General features: G+C 37.2%; 1 protein-coding gene across 2 annotated transcripts; it reads left to right on the top strand.

Annotated features, from left to right (window-relative positions):
• The first annotated feature begins 1,557 nt into the window (after positions 1 to 1,557).
• On the top strand, positions 1,558 to 6,289 carry LOC139147387 (uncharacterized). 2 transcript variants are annotated; one of them, XM_070718470.1, is made up of 3 exons: positions 1,558 to 2,787; positions 3,115 to 3,297; positions 4,854 to 6,289. In XM_070718470.1, the coding sequence occupies exons 1-3, from the start codon at positions 1,726 to 1,728 to the stop codon at positions 6,057 to 6,059; spliced, it is 2,451 nt and encodes an 816-aa protein (XP_070574571.1). In that variant the 5' UTR covers positions 1,558 to 1,725; the 3' UTR covers positions 6,060 to 6,289. The 2 variants fall into 2 exon arrangements, with proteins under 2 accessions (XP_070574571.1, XP_070574570.1); XM_070718469.1 differs by having other exon boundaries at positions 1,558 to 3,297; positions 4,854 to 6,288.
• Positions 6,290 to 17,041: the final 10,752 nt, after the last annotated feature.

Here is a 17,041-nt window from a genome sequence, read left to right as displayed (position 1 = left end):
TGGACTGTGTCACAGGCACGTTAACCGTCGCTACGCGAAGCCAGCCTGTACCCGGAAGAGAGCTACTGTGTAATTAAGCTGCAGTGGCTTCAACAGGAATGACTAACTATTATTTGATCTGAAAATATTCTGCTATAGTATAGTATAGTCTGACAGTTTCAATAGACTAGTCTGAATTCAGAAATATGCTATTTTGTTACACAGAATTTTGTGTGAAAATTTTGTGTAAATATATGTTCACCATTGTTAATAATGTCCCTAATATTGTATTTTTGTTTGTTTTTTCTTTCAGAGTTGTGCCACTATCTACAGCTAGTAATCTGGCTACTATCAATAATGTATGTATATGATTTTACAAGTAATTTTATCTCATTATTTTTATTTAAAACATTTTAATTCACGATGCCATTGAAGGCAAAGGACATTCATCCAGAGAGACTTTCTTGTGGACCATGTTATGTATGTTCTAAAGAGGGAAGGGGTATTAAATATTTCCATCTCGCTCAAAAAAGCACTACTCACCAAAAATTTTCACAGTATGTCAAAACAAGATATGCTGATGTAGGTGATTGCGATTGCATGTGTAGGGGTTGCGAGCTATCTTTAAAACGGGATTTGAACATTGCAGAATCAGCTGATAGCCAAAGTGAACCTTCAGCTAAAAGGCCACGTACAGAGAATAGATGTATGTTGGTTACATATCAGGAACAGACAATTATTGGTACATGTAGTGGTAGTGTGCATGAGTGTGGTTTTACAAATGAGAAAACTGTGAAAGAATGTTTTGGTATTGATGTGAAAGGGTGTGAAGATGGTGTAGGAAATGTTTGCCTGTGTCATGGGCATTATTGTATCGTATGGCATTATGTGAATGCAGAGCATAAGTGTTACTTTTGTAATAGCAAGCTCCAAGGTAGAGTAACTCGTAGGTATTTTGCAGCTGATGTTATTGAAGAGTATGGATTAAGTATTGGTTTCTGTCATGAGGATTTGGATGAAAATGAGAAGTCTGAAAAAAAAGTTGTATGTGAAGCCTGTAGATGTCGTTGTATTCATTTGTACAAGAGACAGGTGCACTTGCTACCAGTAAAAGTCATCTGTTGAGTTTGTTGAAACCCTATCAAAATGTAAAGTGTTCTACCATTGATGATATCATACCATATAGTATAGCAGAGGTACTCAAGTATCTCTGCAATGAAGTACTGTTGAACGATCAGTCATTTTATTGATTGAATTGTATGACAAATATGTGAGACTTCTAGTGGATACAGCTAAATTAATTCAAGGTGTCACCTCTGATAATTTTGACTTGGAAAAAGCAAAAAATCACCAAAATGGATAATTAACTACATTTGAATGGCATTTGGAAATTGTGTCTGTACCCATGTAAGTACCAATAAAGGTGCTGGTACAACTGGTATATAGAAATGGTAGTGATATGGTAGACTGCTTACATAGAATGTATGTAGATAAAGTATGTATAGAAAGACAGTGGAAAGAGGAAACAACAAATTTAAAAACTACAATAGACAGTTTATGTGCATCCAAGGTGATGATATTTACAGCAAGGTAAGTGTTGTCATAGACTTGCTACGAAGTAAGCTTTCTGATACTGTCAAAAAGTGGTTAGTCAGAAGTCAAAAGATCAGCTTGGCAGACATAAACTTCAGTGAGGAAATACAGTTGGTTGACCCTTTATTGTGGAATTTCATTGTGAGGCTTTGTATGAAACCTACTGAAGAGAAGCAATTTGGTGTCAGTGATGATTTTGTTTGGACTGAACACATACAGGAAAGTAATACTAGTAACCCTAGCCAGGAGTTAATGATCAGAAGATTGTACATTTTATGTTGTATAGCCTTTGCTTACAATGATAGGTGTTCATATCCATGTCACTTGATGCTGTGTGAAATTATTGACAAATATACAGCATCAAGCAGAGAGTGCATTGAAATACTGAATAGTTTTGGAATAATCACATCCAAGGATACACACCAACGTCATGTTGCTCAGGTAAGTGAACAGAAATTAGACAATAGAGTTCAATGGAAAGAGGACTCATTTATAACTGTTTCTGTTGATAATATTGACAAGTTGTCGAGTTATTCTGCAGTGTCCTCTCAGCAAGATTGTAGAAGTTTTCATGGGACTTCTGTACAAGGCAATGAAAGCTTGCCAGGTACGTGTAAACTTAATGACTCAGAGTATGTACCATTTTATACTTCGTCTTTGGCGTCGTCAGCAGGGTACAGGTTACAGGTAATTCCAGTTGGTACTGGCAACAGCAGTTTTTACCGAGCGCTTGTTGCACACTTTAATCATGATTTAAAAGTGTGTGACAGAGACAGTGTTGGATTACCATCAGTAAGTACTAGAGACCTTCAAAGCCTAGAGAACAGACTGAGTGAAGCTGTGAGTAAGAGTATTGTATCTAAGTGTTTTGACAGTATTGAACACTTTGAACAACTTGATGAAGGTACATCTAATGTCCTATTAAATGAAGGTTGTGAATTTTTGGACTTCCAGCACAGATTTGAACATGTACAGAATGAACACCAACCAGTTGGAAGTGCAGAAATAATGGTAGCATCGTTGACTTTAAATTGCATCATTAAACTGTTTGTCAAAGTAAATGACTATTATGTACAAATATCTAGTTATGGAGATGACTATGAACATTTGCATAATGGTCCAGTTGTAAATCTCCTCAAAGAAGATGATGTATATAAATTATTAGTGACTGAAGAATGGAAATCAGATACCACATCCCTAATCACAATGGAAAGGGTAAGACATGGCATTTTCAATGAGATGCCTTATCTGAACTGTGACCCTAATACTAATAACTGTAATTCAAATGGTCTGTTATGGCATTTCCCCAGGAAGCAGCAAGGAAAAGATGTCTCAGATAATAGTCAGGGGAGAAAAAGACAGGCAAGGAAAATACCTAAACAAAAGGTGGATGATTTCTACTTTATGAACATAGATTTTGAGGCTGGAGGTAAGACTGTATGTAATGCTAATGACCTATCACAGGCCAACTTTGTTGTATCTCAAACAGAGCGGGAGGAAAGGGACAAATTACATAAGATGTTGTTTTCATACATTCTCCAGAAGTACACTGCAAATGAAACTGAATCCACTGTAAAGTTGCCTGGTATAAAGGCATTTATGATGAATGAAGAACCCCAAACCCCTGAACAGTCATCTCTCTATTATATCGCAGTATTTGATGAACCAGCAGACAGCAGGGGTACTATGTTGAAAGTGTTGGACTATCTTCATAGTTTATTGCAGGTGGGCCATAGAATAAGTATTTAGTAGTCATTGGGGATGGCAAAACATATGAACACATGGTGAATCTGAAAGGTGAGTATGGAGATGCACTGTCATGGCTGATTCCATTTATTGGAGACTGGCATTCCCTTAAAAATTTTCAGGGAGTGTTGATGAAAATATACTGGGAAGCTGGTTTGAAAGAGATTGCTGCGATGTTCCACAGAGGTAGGACTTTGCAAAGTGTTGCCAATTTTACCAGCTTTGATAAGACTCACAATTTCCTCATACAGGTGTGGGAGGCAATGTATCGTGTTGAGTTCAAACTTTTCCTTGAAGGTCATAGTGGTGTATCAGAAGTTGACACCATTCTTAATGACGTGAAAAGGCAGTTCACATCATCAACTAGCACTAATGGTATGTTTGAGTTTGCCCGCCTGGAAACTGTATCACAAGAGATAAGTGTCACTTTGGAGAAATTTAAAGATTTCACTGAAAAAGTCTGCAGTGAAGATCAGACATTCCTTTTCTGGCACAGGTTCTTACATAAAGACATGTTAACTTATATGTGCTTGTTCCTTGGTATGAGAAGCAGAAACTGGAATTTAAGACTTGCTGGTTTAAAGGAAATGGCACCTCTGTTTCACTGTATGGACAAAACTCTCTATCTAAAACTCATTCCTCATCATTTGAGAGAAGTGGCACTCTTCCCACAGCCAATTTTACAACACTTTATTCAAGGTGCTTTCTCAGTAAGTTTCACAGGTAATCAGTGGTCCTCTGTAGCTCTAGATGAGGCTCATGAGATGTTTATTAATCGAGATATCAAAAAAGTAATGAAATCCACTGAGAAGGAAGCTCTTTGTAAGTACATACATTATTTACCATTTAGAGCTGAGGTTCTAAAAAATGTCCAGTCCCAGTTGTACCCAAACAGGAACAAAGATTCAAACCTGGTAAGTAAATCAGTGTGTCAAATGCAGGAAGGTAATATTGTGAAATATATAGAAAAACTGGAAACATCAAGCTTTGTTGAAAGGAGTGCAAAGCTTAGACATCTCTTCTCAAACAGGAAACAACAACTGAACAAAGCCGTGATCTCCTTAGTTACCACAGTATAGGCCAGAAAGCACTAGAAGACTATGTAAATGCTGTCTTTATTAAAGATGGTTCATGTCAACAAGTAGTAAAACGAAAGAATTTGAAAACCTTTGGTCACAAAAAGGTAACAGTCAGTAAACAAAATAGAGAAATTAAGGATCAAAAGCTTGTCATTTCCTGTCTCAGAAGACAGTTGGCATCTAGTAAATGTGAAAACAAACCTGGAGGACCTAGGTCAATTCTTAGCAAAGCCCAGAGCCATATCAACAGCAGATGGACTGCCAGAGAAAGGAACAAAATCTGCAATGACAAGGGTTTTGCAAACAAGGTACAGTACAGCATTTGTCAAGGATATCCCGCAGTCTATTAAGCAAAGTAATAATCTGTGTGTAGTTGTTGAAGGAATGTTTATTATCAACTCAAATCCTTTAGGGTTTCATAGAACATTCCATGACTATGCAATGTTCTTGTTTAAGCGATGGGTTGCCCAGTATTTCTACTTTCTTCATGCAAAAGAAGTACATGTAGTCTTTGATGATCCAAAAAGGAACGGGTTAAGCCCAAAAGACATTGAAAGACTGAGACGAGACAAAATTCAAAGAAGTGTTGGTGGAGAAGGTAAGTGTGACAAGATTGAATTGGGTGGTAGTTTACCAAGAAATTGGCAGAAGTTTTTAACTGACAGGAAACAGAAGAGATCACTGGTCAGTTTGCTATCTGATCTATTCATAATTATGGGTGAAAAACTGCCCCCAGGCCAGTCACTCACTGTGGCTGGAGGATTTGACAATGACAGAAGAGACCATGCGTACACTGTTGCTGGTGGTAAGGTAAGTCTTGCTGAGAATTACATCAGTAATCATGAGGAAGCTGACAGTCGTGTTTGGTTACACTGTGAACGTACATTATGCACTAATGTTGTTATCTATAGTCCAGACACCGATGTTTACTGGGTAGGCTTACCCTTGGTCAATTCAAATAAGGAAATCTATGTTCACTTGAAGTCTAAAGCATATGATAATTTATACATACACATGAATACATTAACCAGTGTAATTTCATCTGATATCCAGTTGCAGAGAATCCCAGAGAAAGATGTAATGAAAATACTTCAGGTTTTGTATATAGTGAGTGGATGTGATTATGTGTCATATTTTAGAGGATTGGGTAAGAAAGCATTTCTTGATGCTTTCTGTAAGAATGCTGAATTTATCGCTGGCATGGAAACATTCACCCCTGGAAAGATGCATGAAACTGATGGAAATCTTAGGGACTTGGGTTTGTTAGCATTTTACAGACTGATTGGCAGTGTGTATTTCTACAAACATGCAGTTGCATTTGGTCATGATAATCCCAAAGACCTATTTTTAAGTTTGCAGAATGAAAATATTTCTGCTCTAGCCAAACACAAAGCATTTCTGTCACATATAAGGCAGAAAGTGTGGGCTCGCATTGATATTGAGTCAGGTTTAATGCCATCTGATGAGGCACTGCAGTACCATTGGTATCGGTGCTGTTGGGTGAGTCATTTATGGAGTCAGGCAAATAATAACATAGTGTCATTACTTCCAATGAATGACTGGGGTTGGATGGACAGAGATGGCATGCTTGACATAGTATGGGACACAGATGAAAACTTGAAATGTGTTGAACATTTTGTCAGCTTGTTGAACCAGATATGAACTGAAAATGCTCACGTGTTTCATTATATATTGCATTTATGTGCAAGTTTGAACCTTTGCTACATGCTTTGCTACATTTAAAGTGTTATGATCAACACAATGAATTTCACCACAGATCAATTCTAAAGGTCATTAAGTATTCAAATATGTAATTAGCTGAAATAAAATAACTAATTTCTTTGAGTACTGTCATTGTATCACAATATAGCATGTGTAATTACCTTTGGTCAAGTCCTTCAAGCTCTATATGCCAAACCGTGAAAGCTTGTTAGCTATTTATGCAAATTATGAATTAGCTGACATGAAATGCAAAATGACTTTCAATACTGTTATAACCTGGTATAATGATCAATGTACACAGCATGTTTCGCCAAATTTTATCAAGTAAATGCCAGTATATATCCCTAATTTGGAAGGTTCATTAAATATGCATATTGGGAATTGGCTGAAAAAAAATGTCAAATGACTTTCAATAATCTTGTATCATAGTATCTTTAATGTACATAGCAAGTTTTGCCAACTTTGGTCAAGTCAAAACAGATAAATATCGCTAATAAATGCGGGATATCGGACCGCAGGCGGGCGAAGATTGCATTATAAGCGCGCCAACCCAAACTCACTGCATGGACATCACATTGACGAAATCGAAGTCCAAAGTCAACTACGTCATTGTTGATAGAATAAGAGAGGTTTTCCATCACACGGGAGCATACCACCACAAATTTTGCACAGATGGCGTTGCACTGGCATTGAAAAAGGGTGCATGGGAGCATGGGAACGCGGGCAGTTTCCCTCGCTATGGGTAGGAAATGCATTGAGCAAGACACACTTCCGGGTTCGCAAAAAAACGAGGATCCCATTTACGGGGCGCTCAAATATAACTATTTGCTGTGATACATAGCAGAGGCGTATATGTTTGTGATGCTGAGAATAACATCAGTAAATAATGACGGGTTTAAAAGTTGACGTTTTTTGCGATGAAACAGACTTCTGAAGGTAGCTCGCTTGGGGAACACGTCATCCCGGCCGCTGTCCGCTTTGACCCCAGTAATTCACACTGGTTTTGGTCGGCCCCAGGTACCCAAGTCACTTCGACCCCGTCACACTTTTGCCTACACACTACGGTTTTTTTGGCAGCCAATTTGTTTCACGCGTAGTCGTCCTAATGAATTATTCATGAGCCCACTACGGCAGCGACACGCTGTCTCATGGACGTTGACGCCCGTCAGAAATACATAACGCTATTGCCGCCGTTTCACGCTAGCATTGTCCTAAAGATTCTCTAATATATAGTATACATATACATGAAAACGTATATGTAAGTATTTTACTTACATATAAAATAAATTACGAAAATTCTGCCAAAATTATGCTGACACAGACAAGCGGTTATGTCCGAATCGCGTACAGCACCACTGCTAATTAAGCCCTGAAACCAATTCGTACAAGAAAAGTAAGGCGTAATTTTAAAATCGAAAACGATACGATTTTTGTTACGATGAACATCCGAACGACTGTGTCTTTTCTTTCATTTCGTGCGAAAAATGAAAAATTGAACCGGCGAGTTTTAGGTATTGCAAGTGTGGATGAATGATACGAAAAATTCCCATAGTAAACAATGGTTTTTGCGCCGTCGTCGGTACCTTGTGGATCGCTTGCTTCAATTTTTTTAGTGTTTCATTCATAAATACAAAATTCACACCTGAGACCTTGAGATGCCGTACTACAATCGTATCGTTTTCGATTTTTAAATATATGCTTAAATTCTTGTGATTTTACACTTGAACCGCCGTCTGTAGTTCGACAAAAAACACATTGCCCGCGCCTCATAGGAAAACAATGGCGTCTACTATCTGCAAATTCATGGCCGCTATCGTGCCGATCACTTGCTTCAATATATTTATTTCATCAGCTACGAATGTAAAAATCTAAATCCGTAACCTTTAGATGTCGTTCTACAATCGTATCGTTTTCGATTTTTAAATATTGGCTCAAATTATTGTATTTTTACATTTTACCGCCTTCATTTTTCGGCAACACACATACTCGCGCCCCATAGAAAACAATGGGCGCTGATGATCTACCGCTTCGCCGCTATCGTGCCGATCGCTTGTTTCAAAATATTTATTTCACCCGCTTTGAATGTAAAAATCTAAATCTATAATCTTGAGATACTGTACTACAAGGGTGTTATTTTCGATGTTTGGATATTCCGTTAGTTTCGTGTAAATTTACATTTTACTCTCGTGATTTGGCGACGTACGCGTATACGTTACTCCCTCCCTCCCGCACCCAGTATTATCGGCTGTAAATTCTTCGCCGCTACCGTGCCGATCGCTTGCCTCAAGATACTTATTTCTTCAGCTATGAATGTAAAAATCTAAATCTATAATCTTAAGATACTGTCCTACAAGGGTATTATTTTCGATGTTTTGCTGTTGCGTTGGTTTTATTTAAATTTACATTTTACTGTCGTGATTCGGCGACGTAATTTATTACTCCCAAGCCCATACAAAATATTTACCGGCTGTGATTATTCACCGGTCCCGAATCAATCGCTCGCTTGGAGATTATTATTCCTTCAGCTATTGACTTTAAAAAAATACACAAATAATCTTGATGTTGTGCACTTCAATTGTATGGTTTAAGATTTTTGAAGTTTTGCTTTAATTTTTTAAAGTTTACATTGTTACAGACGCAAGTAATTCAGCGCCTTACATGCAGAATACCCTATAGATAACAACGGCGTTTTCACCGGCTGCAATGCTTTACCGACCCCATTTACATCGCTCGCCTATTTATGCTTATTGCTGCCACTATGTAAATAAAAAATTACACATATTATCTGGAGATAATATGCTGCCATTGTGTGGTTTTCGATTTTTGAATGCATACATAATTTGTTCATTTTTGCATTTGTATTGCTGGTGTTCGGCGACATCAACATGCGTTGCGCGATATTGTAAACATTGGCTGTATAATCAGTCTGCAGGTGTATTTCAATAATCCGACATATCTTGGAAGTATATCCCATTGCCAACAGTAACACGTATTGTCGGGATTATCGTACGGAAAAAAGACTGCAAAAGTAAGACTTATGAATCTTCATCAGAATTGAACACATCATGATTGTACACGAGTATCAACCGTGAATGCACGTTGAGCTCGGCAGTTACACAAGCATGGTACGCTACATGCATAGCCCTACGAGTATGACGACAGTGTCCGGCTTTGGCTACGCCGCCTACCGGAGGTGGGAGGCGGCGTAGCCAAAGCCGGACACTCTCGTCATACTCGTAGGGCTAGCTACATGCACTGCCGCGATGCCGATCGTATGCATTCCAAGGCCTATCCCGGAATTTGTTTCACAAACAACCTCAAAGGAGAGCAAACATACTTCTATGGACAATGACGAACACGTTTCTTGGCGAAGCAAAATCAAAACAGTGCAGAAGTACATGAAGTAGGTCATGGCCTTGGACTCTGTGCACGAACCTGATTGGACACTTCAATACCTTTGACCCAAAGTTATTATTCATCAGCACTCTCATGCCATGAGGCTAGGTAGAGAACGTATGTACTCATTTCTGGCGATCGAGCAGCGAGGGAAACAATCAATTACCAAGGATAAAGCTAATTTGCTAAACGATATTTTATCTTGAATAGTGAGTTGAATGAGTAATAAAATATCATATTTTTAATGTTCAATACGAGGTTGAAACACGGAGGGACCGTGGTTGAAACCAGAGCTATCCAGCTGTAGCCAACCTGGACAAGCACATTTCACAGCGCCCTCAAACAGTCGATTGTTTTCACTTGTCATACGCGGCGTAACAGAAAAATTAAAACTTTCATAACTTCATTAATATCCAAGCCACGCCCACCAAAACCTTTTCAGTTCTAGCCATTTGAATTCTGAAGATGTCTACCAAATTTGACTGAATTACGTTCAGCCGTTTTTGAGAAAATGGACCAACAGACAGACAGACAGACAGACAGACAGACAGACAGACAGACAGACACACAGACACACAGACAGACAGACATCGCTGCGACATATGCTCACGTGTTCACACGTGAGCAAAAATGGATGTGGCTGTAAAAAATCCAGATGTCAATCTAACATTTGTCAGTGTAAAAAAGAAGGTAAGGTTTGTGGTGTGTCATGTCGGTGTAGAAATTGTGAGAATCGCCATGTAGTTACACCTGTGGTGAAAAATAGTGGAATAGAAAATGAGAATGGAATGAACAATATGTTGATTGATGATATGACAGATGAACTGATTGGAGAACATAGAGATGTTGATAAATATGTGTTGACGGAGGTTGGTGAAGATGAGTTTAGTAAGGATGAACTTCTGCTAATAGAATCAGCAGAAATCATTAGAGATTAGGCTGTAGTTGTGTTGAAGAATGAATAGATGAATAGAGTTGTGGTGATTAATTGTATGCACCTGTCAGTGTTTTCCACAGACCTGTACTACAGGTTGTGCCAGGGCCTGTGCAGGGTCTGTCATGGGGGCGATATTTTTTGCCATGTATGGTCCTGCTACACTTACTGTTCTGACAATCAGGTTCATTTTATATTGTTACTTCAAAGCTGAAATTTCTATTTGCCTATGAAAACCATAGACCCTCGTTTTTCTCAATGGTCTATGTCAAAAAAATTTACATAATTCATGTGTCCAAAAGCCAAATATCTGTTCTTAAAGGTATACTGTCACCTATTCAAATTTAGCCACAGTTACCATGAAAAGTTAAGATCTAACCAGTCAAAGATTTTAAGCAGGTGGCTGCTTTTTAAAAACAGCACCCCAACCTGGCCATTTTAAATACCATGAAATGCCCTTTTAAACCATATGTAGGTATATGTAAATTACGGGTTACTGTATACCTTTAATGTAAACTTATTTAAAGTAGACACAAACTTGAGTGAAATCACATTTTTGGTATATCTGAAAAACTTAAGATTGATGATTGATGTCAAATTTAAATTATTTTATGTTATTCGAAATATAGTCTGAATATTTTGTTTTGTTCATAACTTCTTTCTGATTGTACCTAGAGAATAGTGTTACGCAAAATCAATCACCTACTACATGCATATGCTTGTTGTTGTGTCTGTGCTGTGGCAGTTTTAAAAAATGGGTATCAAGTTGTTTAGTGTTTGAATTTTTGTAAAATGTGAGTCATTTGTAGGGTTGGTGATGAAATCTGGTTATGAATAATAATCTTATACTGTCTGTGTAGAGAAATAATATTTCTTCCCTTTTCATCAAAAAAATATATACGTAGATCTGATGGTCCTTTGTACAAGCTCTCTGTTTGATATGCTAAAAGCTGCATGCTAAAATTAAAAGCAAATGTTTATGTGTAGGATAAAAATACTTGTGTCAATAATATGTACATGCATAAAACTCGTAAATCTCAAGCCACCAGAGTAAATGACTAGGTGTTGGAACAGCTGATGATGTGAGAGCTCTATGTGATCTATGCAGTGACAGTTAGACATGTATCTAACGACTAAATACCGGTAGGCTAGTAGACCTGACTGTATTGTGCTCAGGGATATTTGCTGAGAAAAGTCTAGTACACCAGGCAGGATAACCACTAAGTAGGCAGATGACCTGACTGTATTGTGCTCAGGGATATTTGCTGAGAAAAGTCTAGTACACCAGGCAGGATAACCACTAAGTAGGCAGATGACCTGACTGTATTGTGCTCAGGGATATTTGCTGAGAAAAGTGTAGTACCGATACATCCGGCAGGATAACCACTAAGTAGGCAGATGACCTGACTGTATTGTGCTCAGGGATATTTGCTGAGAAAAGTCTAGTACACCAAGCAGGATAACCACTAAGTAGGCAGATGACCTGACTGTATTGTGCTCAGGGATATTTGCTGAGAAAAGTCTAGTACACCAAGCAGGATAACCACTAAGTAGGCAGATGACCTGACTGTATTGTGCTCAGGGATATTTGCTGAGAAAAGTCTAGTACACCAGGCAGGATAACCACTACGTAGGCAGATGACTTAGCTGGCTAACAGTATAGTGTATATAGAAATCTTGGCCTTGAATACAGGAATACTGCTAGGTAGGATGAGAAGTGACTTAAACAGATGCATGGATATTATATATTATTGATACACAACAGAAAGAGAAAGGAGAGCAGTAGATAACGTACAATATCATTATATTAGGAAATCACTAAATAGCAGGGAGTACTAACAAGTACCTATGAAGTGAATAGGGTATTTAGGGGAAGGTATGCTCATTTACATAGTCATATTACATGTATAGCAAGAAAATAATTGATTCAGTTGATACTAATGTAATTTATCACGTTAATATGCATGTACATTAAGGAGACCCAAGGTGTGTTTTTTTTTAATTGGATACATACCTAAAAATGTTATTTATACCTCCATTTAATGTATTGTCATTACATTTGTTTTCCACTTGCAGATCACAGAACATCTATACAGTGAAAGAACTGTCACAGTAAATGCAAGAAGAATGTTTTGGTGTTTTTGAATTTAATTTTGCAATAAAATGTTAATCTTAACGATATTCCTGACTGTCCTGCAATTTTATTTAGTGGCAATATGGAAGCTTGGAATAAGTGCTGTATATGTTTCAAAAATTGTCTGGGTGTGGTACCCTTAGATAAATTACAACATGCATGACACAGAAATATTTTATTCTATCTAAAATGAATACCAAGATGACAAAACCAAAGTGTCAGCAGTCCTGCAATCATTTTTTAAGGCAATATATGTCTGGATGTGTGCTTAGACATAAAAGCAAATAATACCTGAAATATACATTAAAGCCCTATTAGCTGTATCTTTTCTACTCGTGCACTTTGCAACGCTAACCAAAATATATTATCTGATTTGTCAGAGATAGCTTTTGCATTACCTTTCATTACTTAAATCCATATTTGGAAGCCAAAAATATTGTGATGTTAAAAATCTAAGTTGTACGTTCTTCACCAAATTTGAAAACTTTTTTATCACATGTAGGGAAGAACTTTGGCTTTAGTTACTTTTGATACTGGAAATCATATTTAAAAATAATCCTAAAATACAGCTAATGTGCCTTAAAACAAAACACCTTTTCCCTAAAAAAAAGTATGTAGGTTGTTTTACAATGACGTAGGCTTACTTTGTCAAAAGAAAGGAAAAAATCATTTATAACAAGTTACAAAATGGATACGAAGCATGATTTCTGAACAAAACGGCGACGATGATGAAAAATGAAATTCTAAAAAAACGATAGAGATGGCAAAGGTCATCGGTAGAGGGCGGCTTTATTTACCTGCTAGGTCATGGTCGATGGTGTTTTGGGCACATTTTAAGTTAACATTTCCGTCTCACGGCTTTAATACAAAAACCGAATACGTAGTCTCAAAGCTTATTATCTGCGCTATCGATCAATGGCCAAATCTAACTTGGGGACGACAAGGATACTGAGTAAAACGCTAAAATTTAGGGCGGTGTGAGTAATTTTGAGGCTAAGAACGCACGCGACGACTTTGTTTTTCACCATATCTTTTCACAAAATCGACAATTTTGTGACAAAAATCTGTACCGTCCTATAGGTTGCGTTGATATCTTCCATAGCATTTAGTTTTTGCGGCACTCGGAACACGGATAGAGAGACCCTAAGCGAAAAATCTCCATGGTTTCAATTGCAGAATGCGGCGATAAAAATTTGAATTTTTTCGTTCCATACCCCCCACGTAGAGAAGTTCGATTTGGTGCGTTCCGACTATGTGCGTCGCAACTGTAAAGGGCGACGAATTCGGACGCGCACACGCTTTAGAACGTTTCTGCGCAGATTTAACTCCAGCCTGCCGCAAATGGGTTATTTTGTAGCGCATATATTTAACATCACCTGTCATTGTTGAAATTGCGCTTTTACCTAATTTTTTGACCCAGTCTCTTAGAAATACATGTGACCTATAACCTTGTCATATTTTGACCCCCTAGGAAGCTGTTTTTTATTCAATATGAGCGTAAAATTAACATTTCTCTCCCATTTATATGCGCAAACTACCTATTCACCTGAAGACATTGTAAAAAGTAGCGTGGTGACACCCTTTTATTAAAAGTGTAAACTAAATGGTATTATGTCAGGAGTTTATTCGCCAAGTTTGGTCAAAATGACACCATTCAAAGCGACAGGAAGAAAGTTCGAAAATTATGTAGTGATATAATTTCAATATCGTCATTTGTAATCGATACTTATGTTAAAATTTCTTCACAAACATCATGAAAACTATACATTCGATAGATATGGATCTTAAGTTTTGGTATTTATCGAAATTAATCATTTGCTAAGCGTTTTATAATTGCTTTCTTTAGTTTAAGTGAATTATATCATTTTTATTTATTTCTAACGACGCCATTTTAACGTCCGTTTCCATGGAAACGAGCGTGGTGACCCCCATTTTTTATTTCATTTTTGCACTTGCACAACTTCCAAGAATATTTGTGCAAAGTTTCAAGAAAATGACACCACAACTTAATTTTGACATAATTCGTAGTACTTCACCTTAAATTAACATCTATGAAAACAAAGACAGTGTTGTTAAAGCTTTTCTCGTTTAATCATTAATGTACTAAATGTCCTCTACATCAGGTCCACCTAATTTCTTGTACCTTTTCAAAACCCACTGCAAATGTACACGATGATGTGGTACGCGCAGAAAGGACGCGTGGTATTCCAGAACGTGGTAGCGGGCTATATCACTGCACGCGACGGGGCTATATCACCTAAGCCATGTTCTATCACTTTTTGTTCTATATCACGTGAGTAAAGCTCAGCCAATCACAGTACCTGAATAATACGTGAGGTGTAATAAAATATAATAACATAAAATAAATTATTATACATCTGCCTTCGCAAATAATAGAATCGAGCTTCCGTAAAAACGGGCACGTAACGGGCATGCAATAACCCCTTTATATTTGATGATAAACAGTGCGTCATTGAATGGCTCCATATTGAAACTCCATACTGTACTTTGAAAATAACTTCTGGTTAAAGAAACAGAAGTAAATGTATTACGATTGTTGAGAGGTGAAAAATATTATGAGGTAATAACAAAAGTTCACCAAGTTCAACAAATATGGCACGACATTGCTGCTCGGCTCGTACATCGAATGTTCGATGAGCGCGCGATGTAAACAAAGATGGCGCTTACAGAATGCAGAATATGCCTCTAAAGTGTATGGAATAATGCATCGGAAACGACGGGTGCATATATTCTTGATAAAAAAGGAGATGTACGATAATAATTACTACGAAAATACCGCAAAGTAAGCACTCAGACATTTGTGCAACGCATCGCCCGACGCGCTAAACGCGCGCTAATGACTACATGTATGTGTCTTTATACACTCTTTGCGTTATTTTCGTAATAACCTTAACTATACTGAAGTAATCTAAAGTAAACAAAACTAAAACTAAACTAAACTAAACTAAACTAAAATAGTCAGAATAATCTGATGTTTTAGTGATTTGACTTGTTTAGCTACTAAAGCGGAAGTATATATGACCTGTTGAGTATGTATGTATGTATGTATGTATGTATGTATGTATGTATGTATGTATGTATGTATGTATGTATGTATGTATGTATGTATGTATGTATGTATGTATGTATGTATGTATGTATGTCTGCATCTATGTGGGTAGGGAGGGAGGAAGGGAGGGAGGGAGGAAAGAGTTCCTGAGTATGCATATCTATATATCTATCTGTCTGTCTGTCTGTCTGTCTGTCTGTCTATCTATCTTTCTATGGCTGTTATCATTTAATGATAATGGCAGATATTTGGCAGGATTAACCAGTAGGATAGCGAATCAAATTTAGGTTAATCATAGTATTGCAGGGCAGCTTATCCTAGCTCGTTGGCTAGACAAATTTTACCGTCTGGCGATAGCGTAGATTCAAAGGAGGAACACAACGGGAAAGAAATAGATCTGAGAAAACAAAGCCATGGCTCAGTAGATATGAATTGTCACCTTTTACATACAAGGAAAAGTGGCTGGTCTGTCGATAGAGCTTTATTTTGTCCTTGTCTATGGGATGATTAAAATAAATGATCATTCAGTATTTTAATTGACTGCTTCACGTCAGTGTTTATTTCAGTATATTTTGATAAATATCAGCTGTCAGCATTGACATATTAACGAGCTCCTCCCATCTTATTACCGTAAATTATCGACAATCAACTTTAGAGAAACACATATCATACATGTAGAAGTTGCTTAGACTATTGCAACCTTTTGTACGTTTATTTTCCACTTTAACCCTTTACACCCCATACCAAGGCCCTGGGGTGGAGTTGACATTTGGAAGTACCATCTAGCATGACGTCTGACTTCTTAAATTAACAAAGACTGTCCCGTACCATTATAATTTTGGAATCATCATACAATACTTTGTTCCAAAAGTATGCAAATTATGGTTACATGACCTCATTAAGTATTCAAAATGGCGGCCAATATATAAAATATTGTATTTTTTCAACATATTTCTTTATTTTCATAGGAATTCCTCATTAATTCCTCATTTTTCATCACCAAACCTGTTTTCTATCACGTCAGCATAGACTGCAATGAAATTTTGACAAAAAGTTTGAAAAACACAGATATTTTGTATCATTTTGACCTGCTAAGTGTAATGTAAACAAAGGCTCTGTATAAGTGTTAGGTCAGTCAAAGCATAATGTAACATAACATCCAGCACCTAATATTATGAAATATTTCCCATAGTAAATATGTATATTTTGAATGACAATAACACACTTGTCCCAAAATATGCTAATACTGGTCATGTGACCTAATTAGGTATTCAAAATGGCCGCCAACAATATACATGTAAATGTATCATTATTTTACATGTTTTCCAATTTTCCAGTAAAAGATAATCGGTATTTTATCATATCCCAATGCATAATCACATTTTAGA

Source organism: Ptychodera flava, chromosome 13 (assembly GCF_041260155.1).
Source record: "Ptychodera flava strain L36383 chromosome 13, AS_Pfla_20210202, whole genome shotgun sequence".
In the NCBI taxonomy this organism is placed as follows: domain Eukaryota; kingdom Metazoa; phylum Hemichordata; class Enteropneusta; family Ptychoderidae; genus Ptychodera; species Ptychodera flava.
Note: the sequence above shows the minus strand (reverse complement) of the source record. Positions and strands in the feature narration are given on the sequence as shown.

Excerpts from the sequence above, each read along its gene's own strand:
- LOC139147387 (XM_070718469.1), top strand. The coding sequence starts at position 1,726 with ATGAAACCTACTGAAGAGAAGCAATTTGGTGTCAGTGATGATTTTGTT. Across the intron at positions 3,298-4,853 it reads ATCTTCATAGTTTATTGCAG|CGATGGGTTGCCCAGTATTT; the intron begins GTGGGCCATAGA and ends TTCTTGTTTAAG.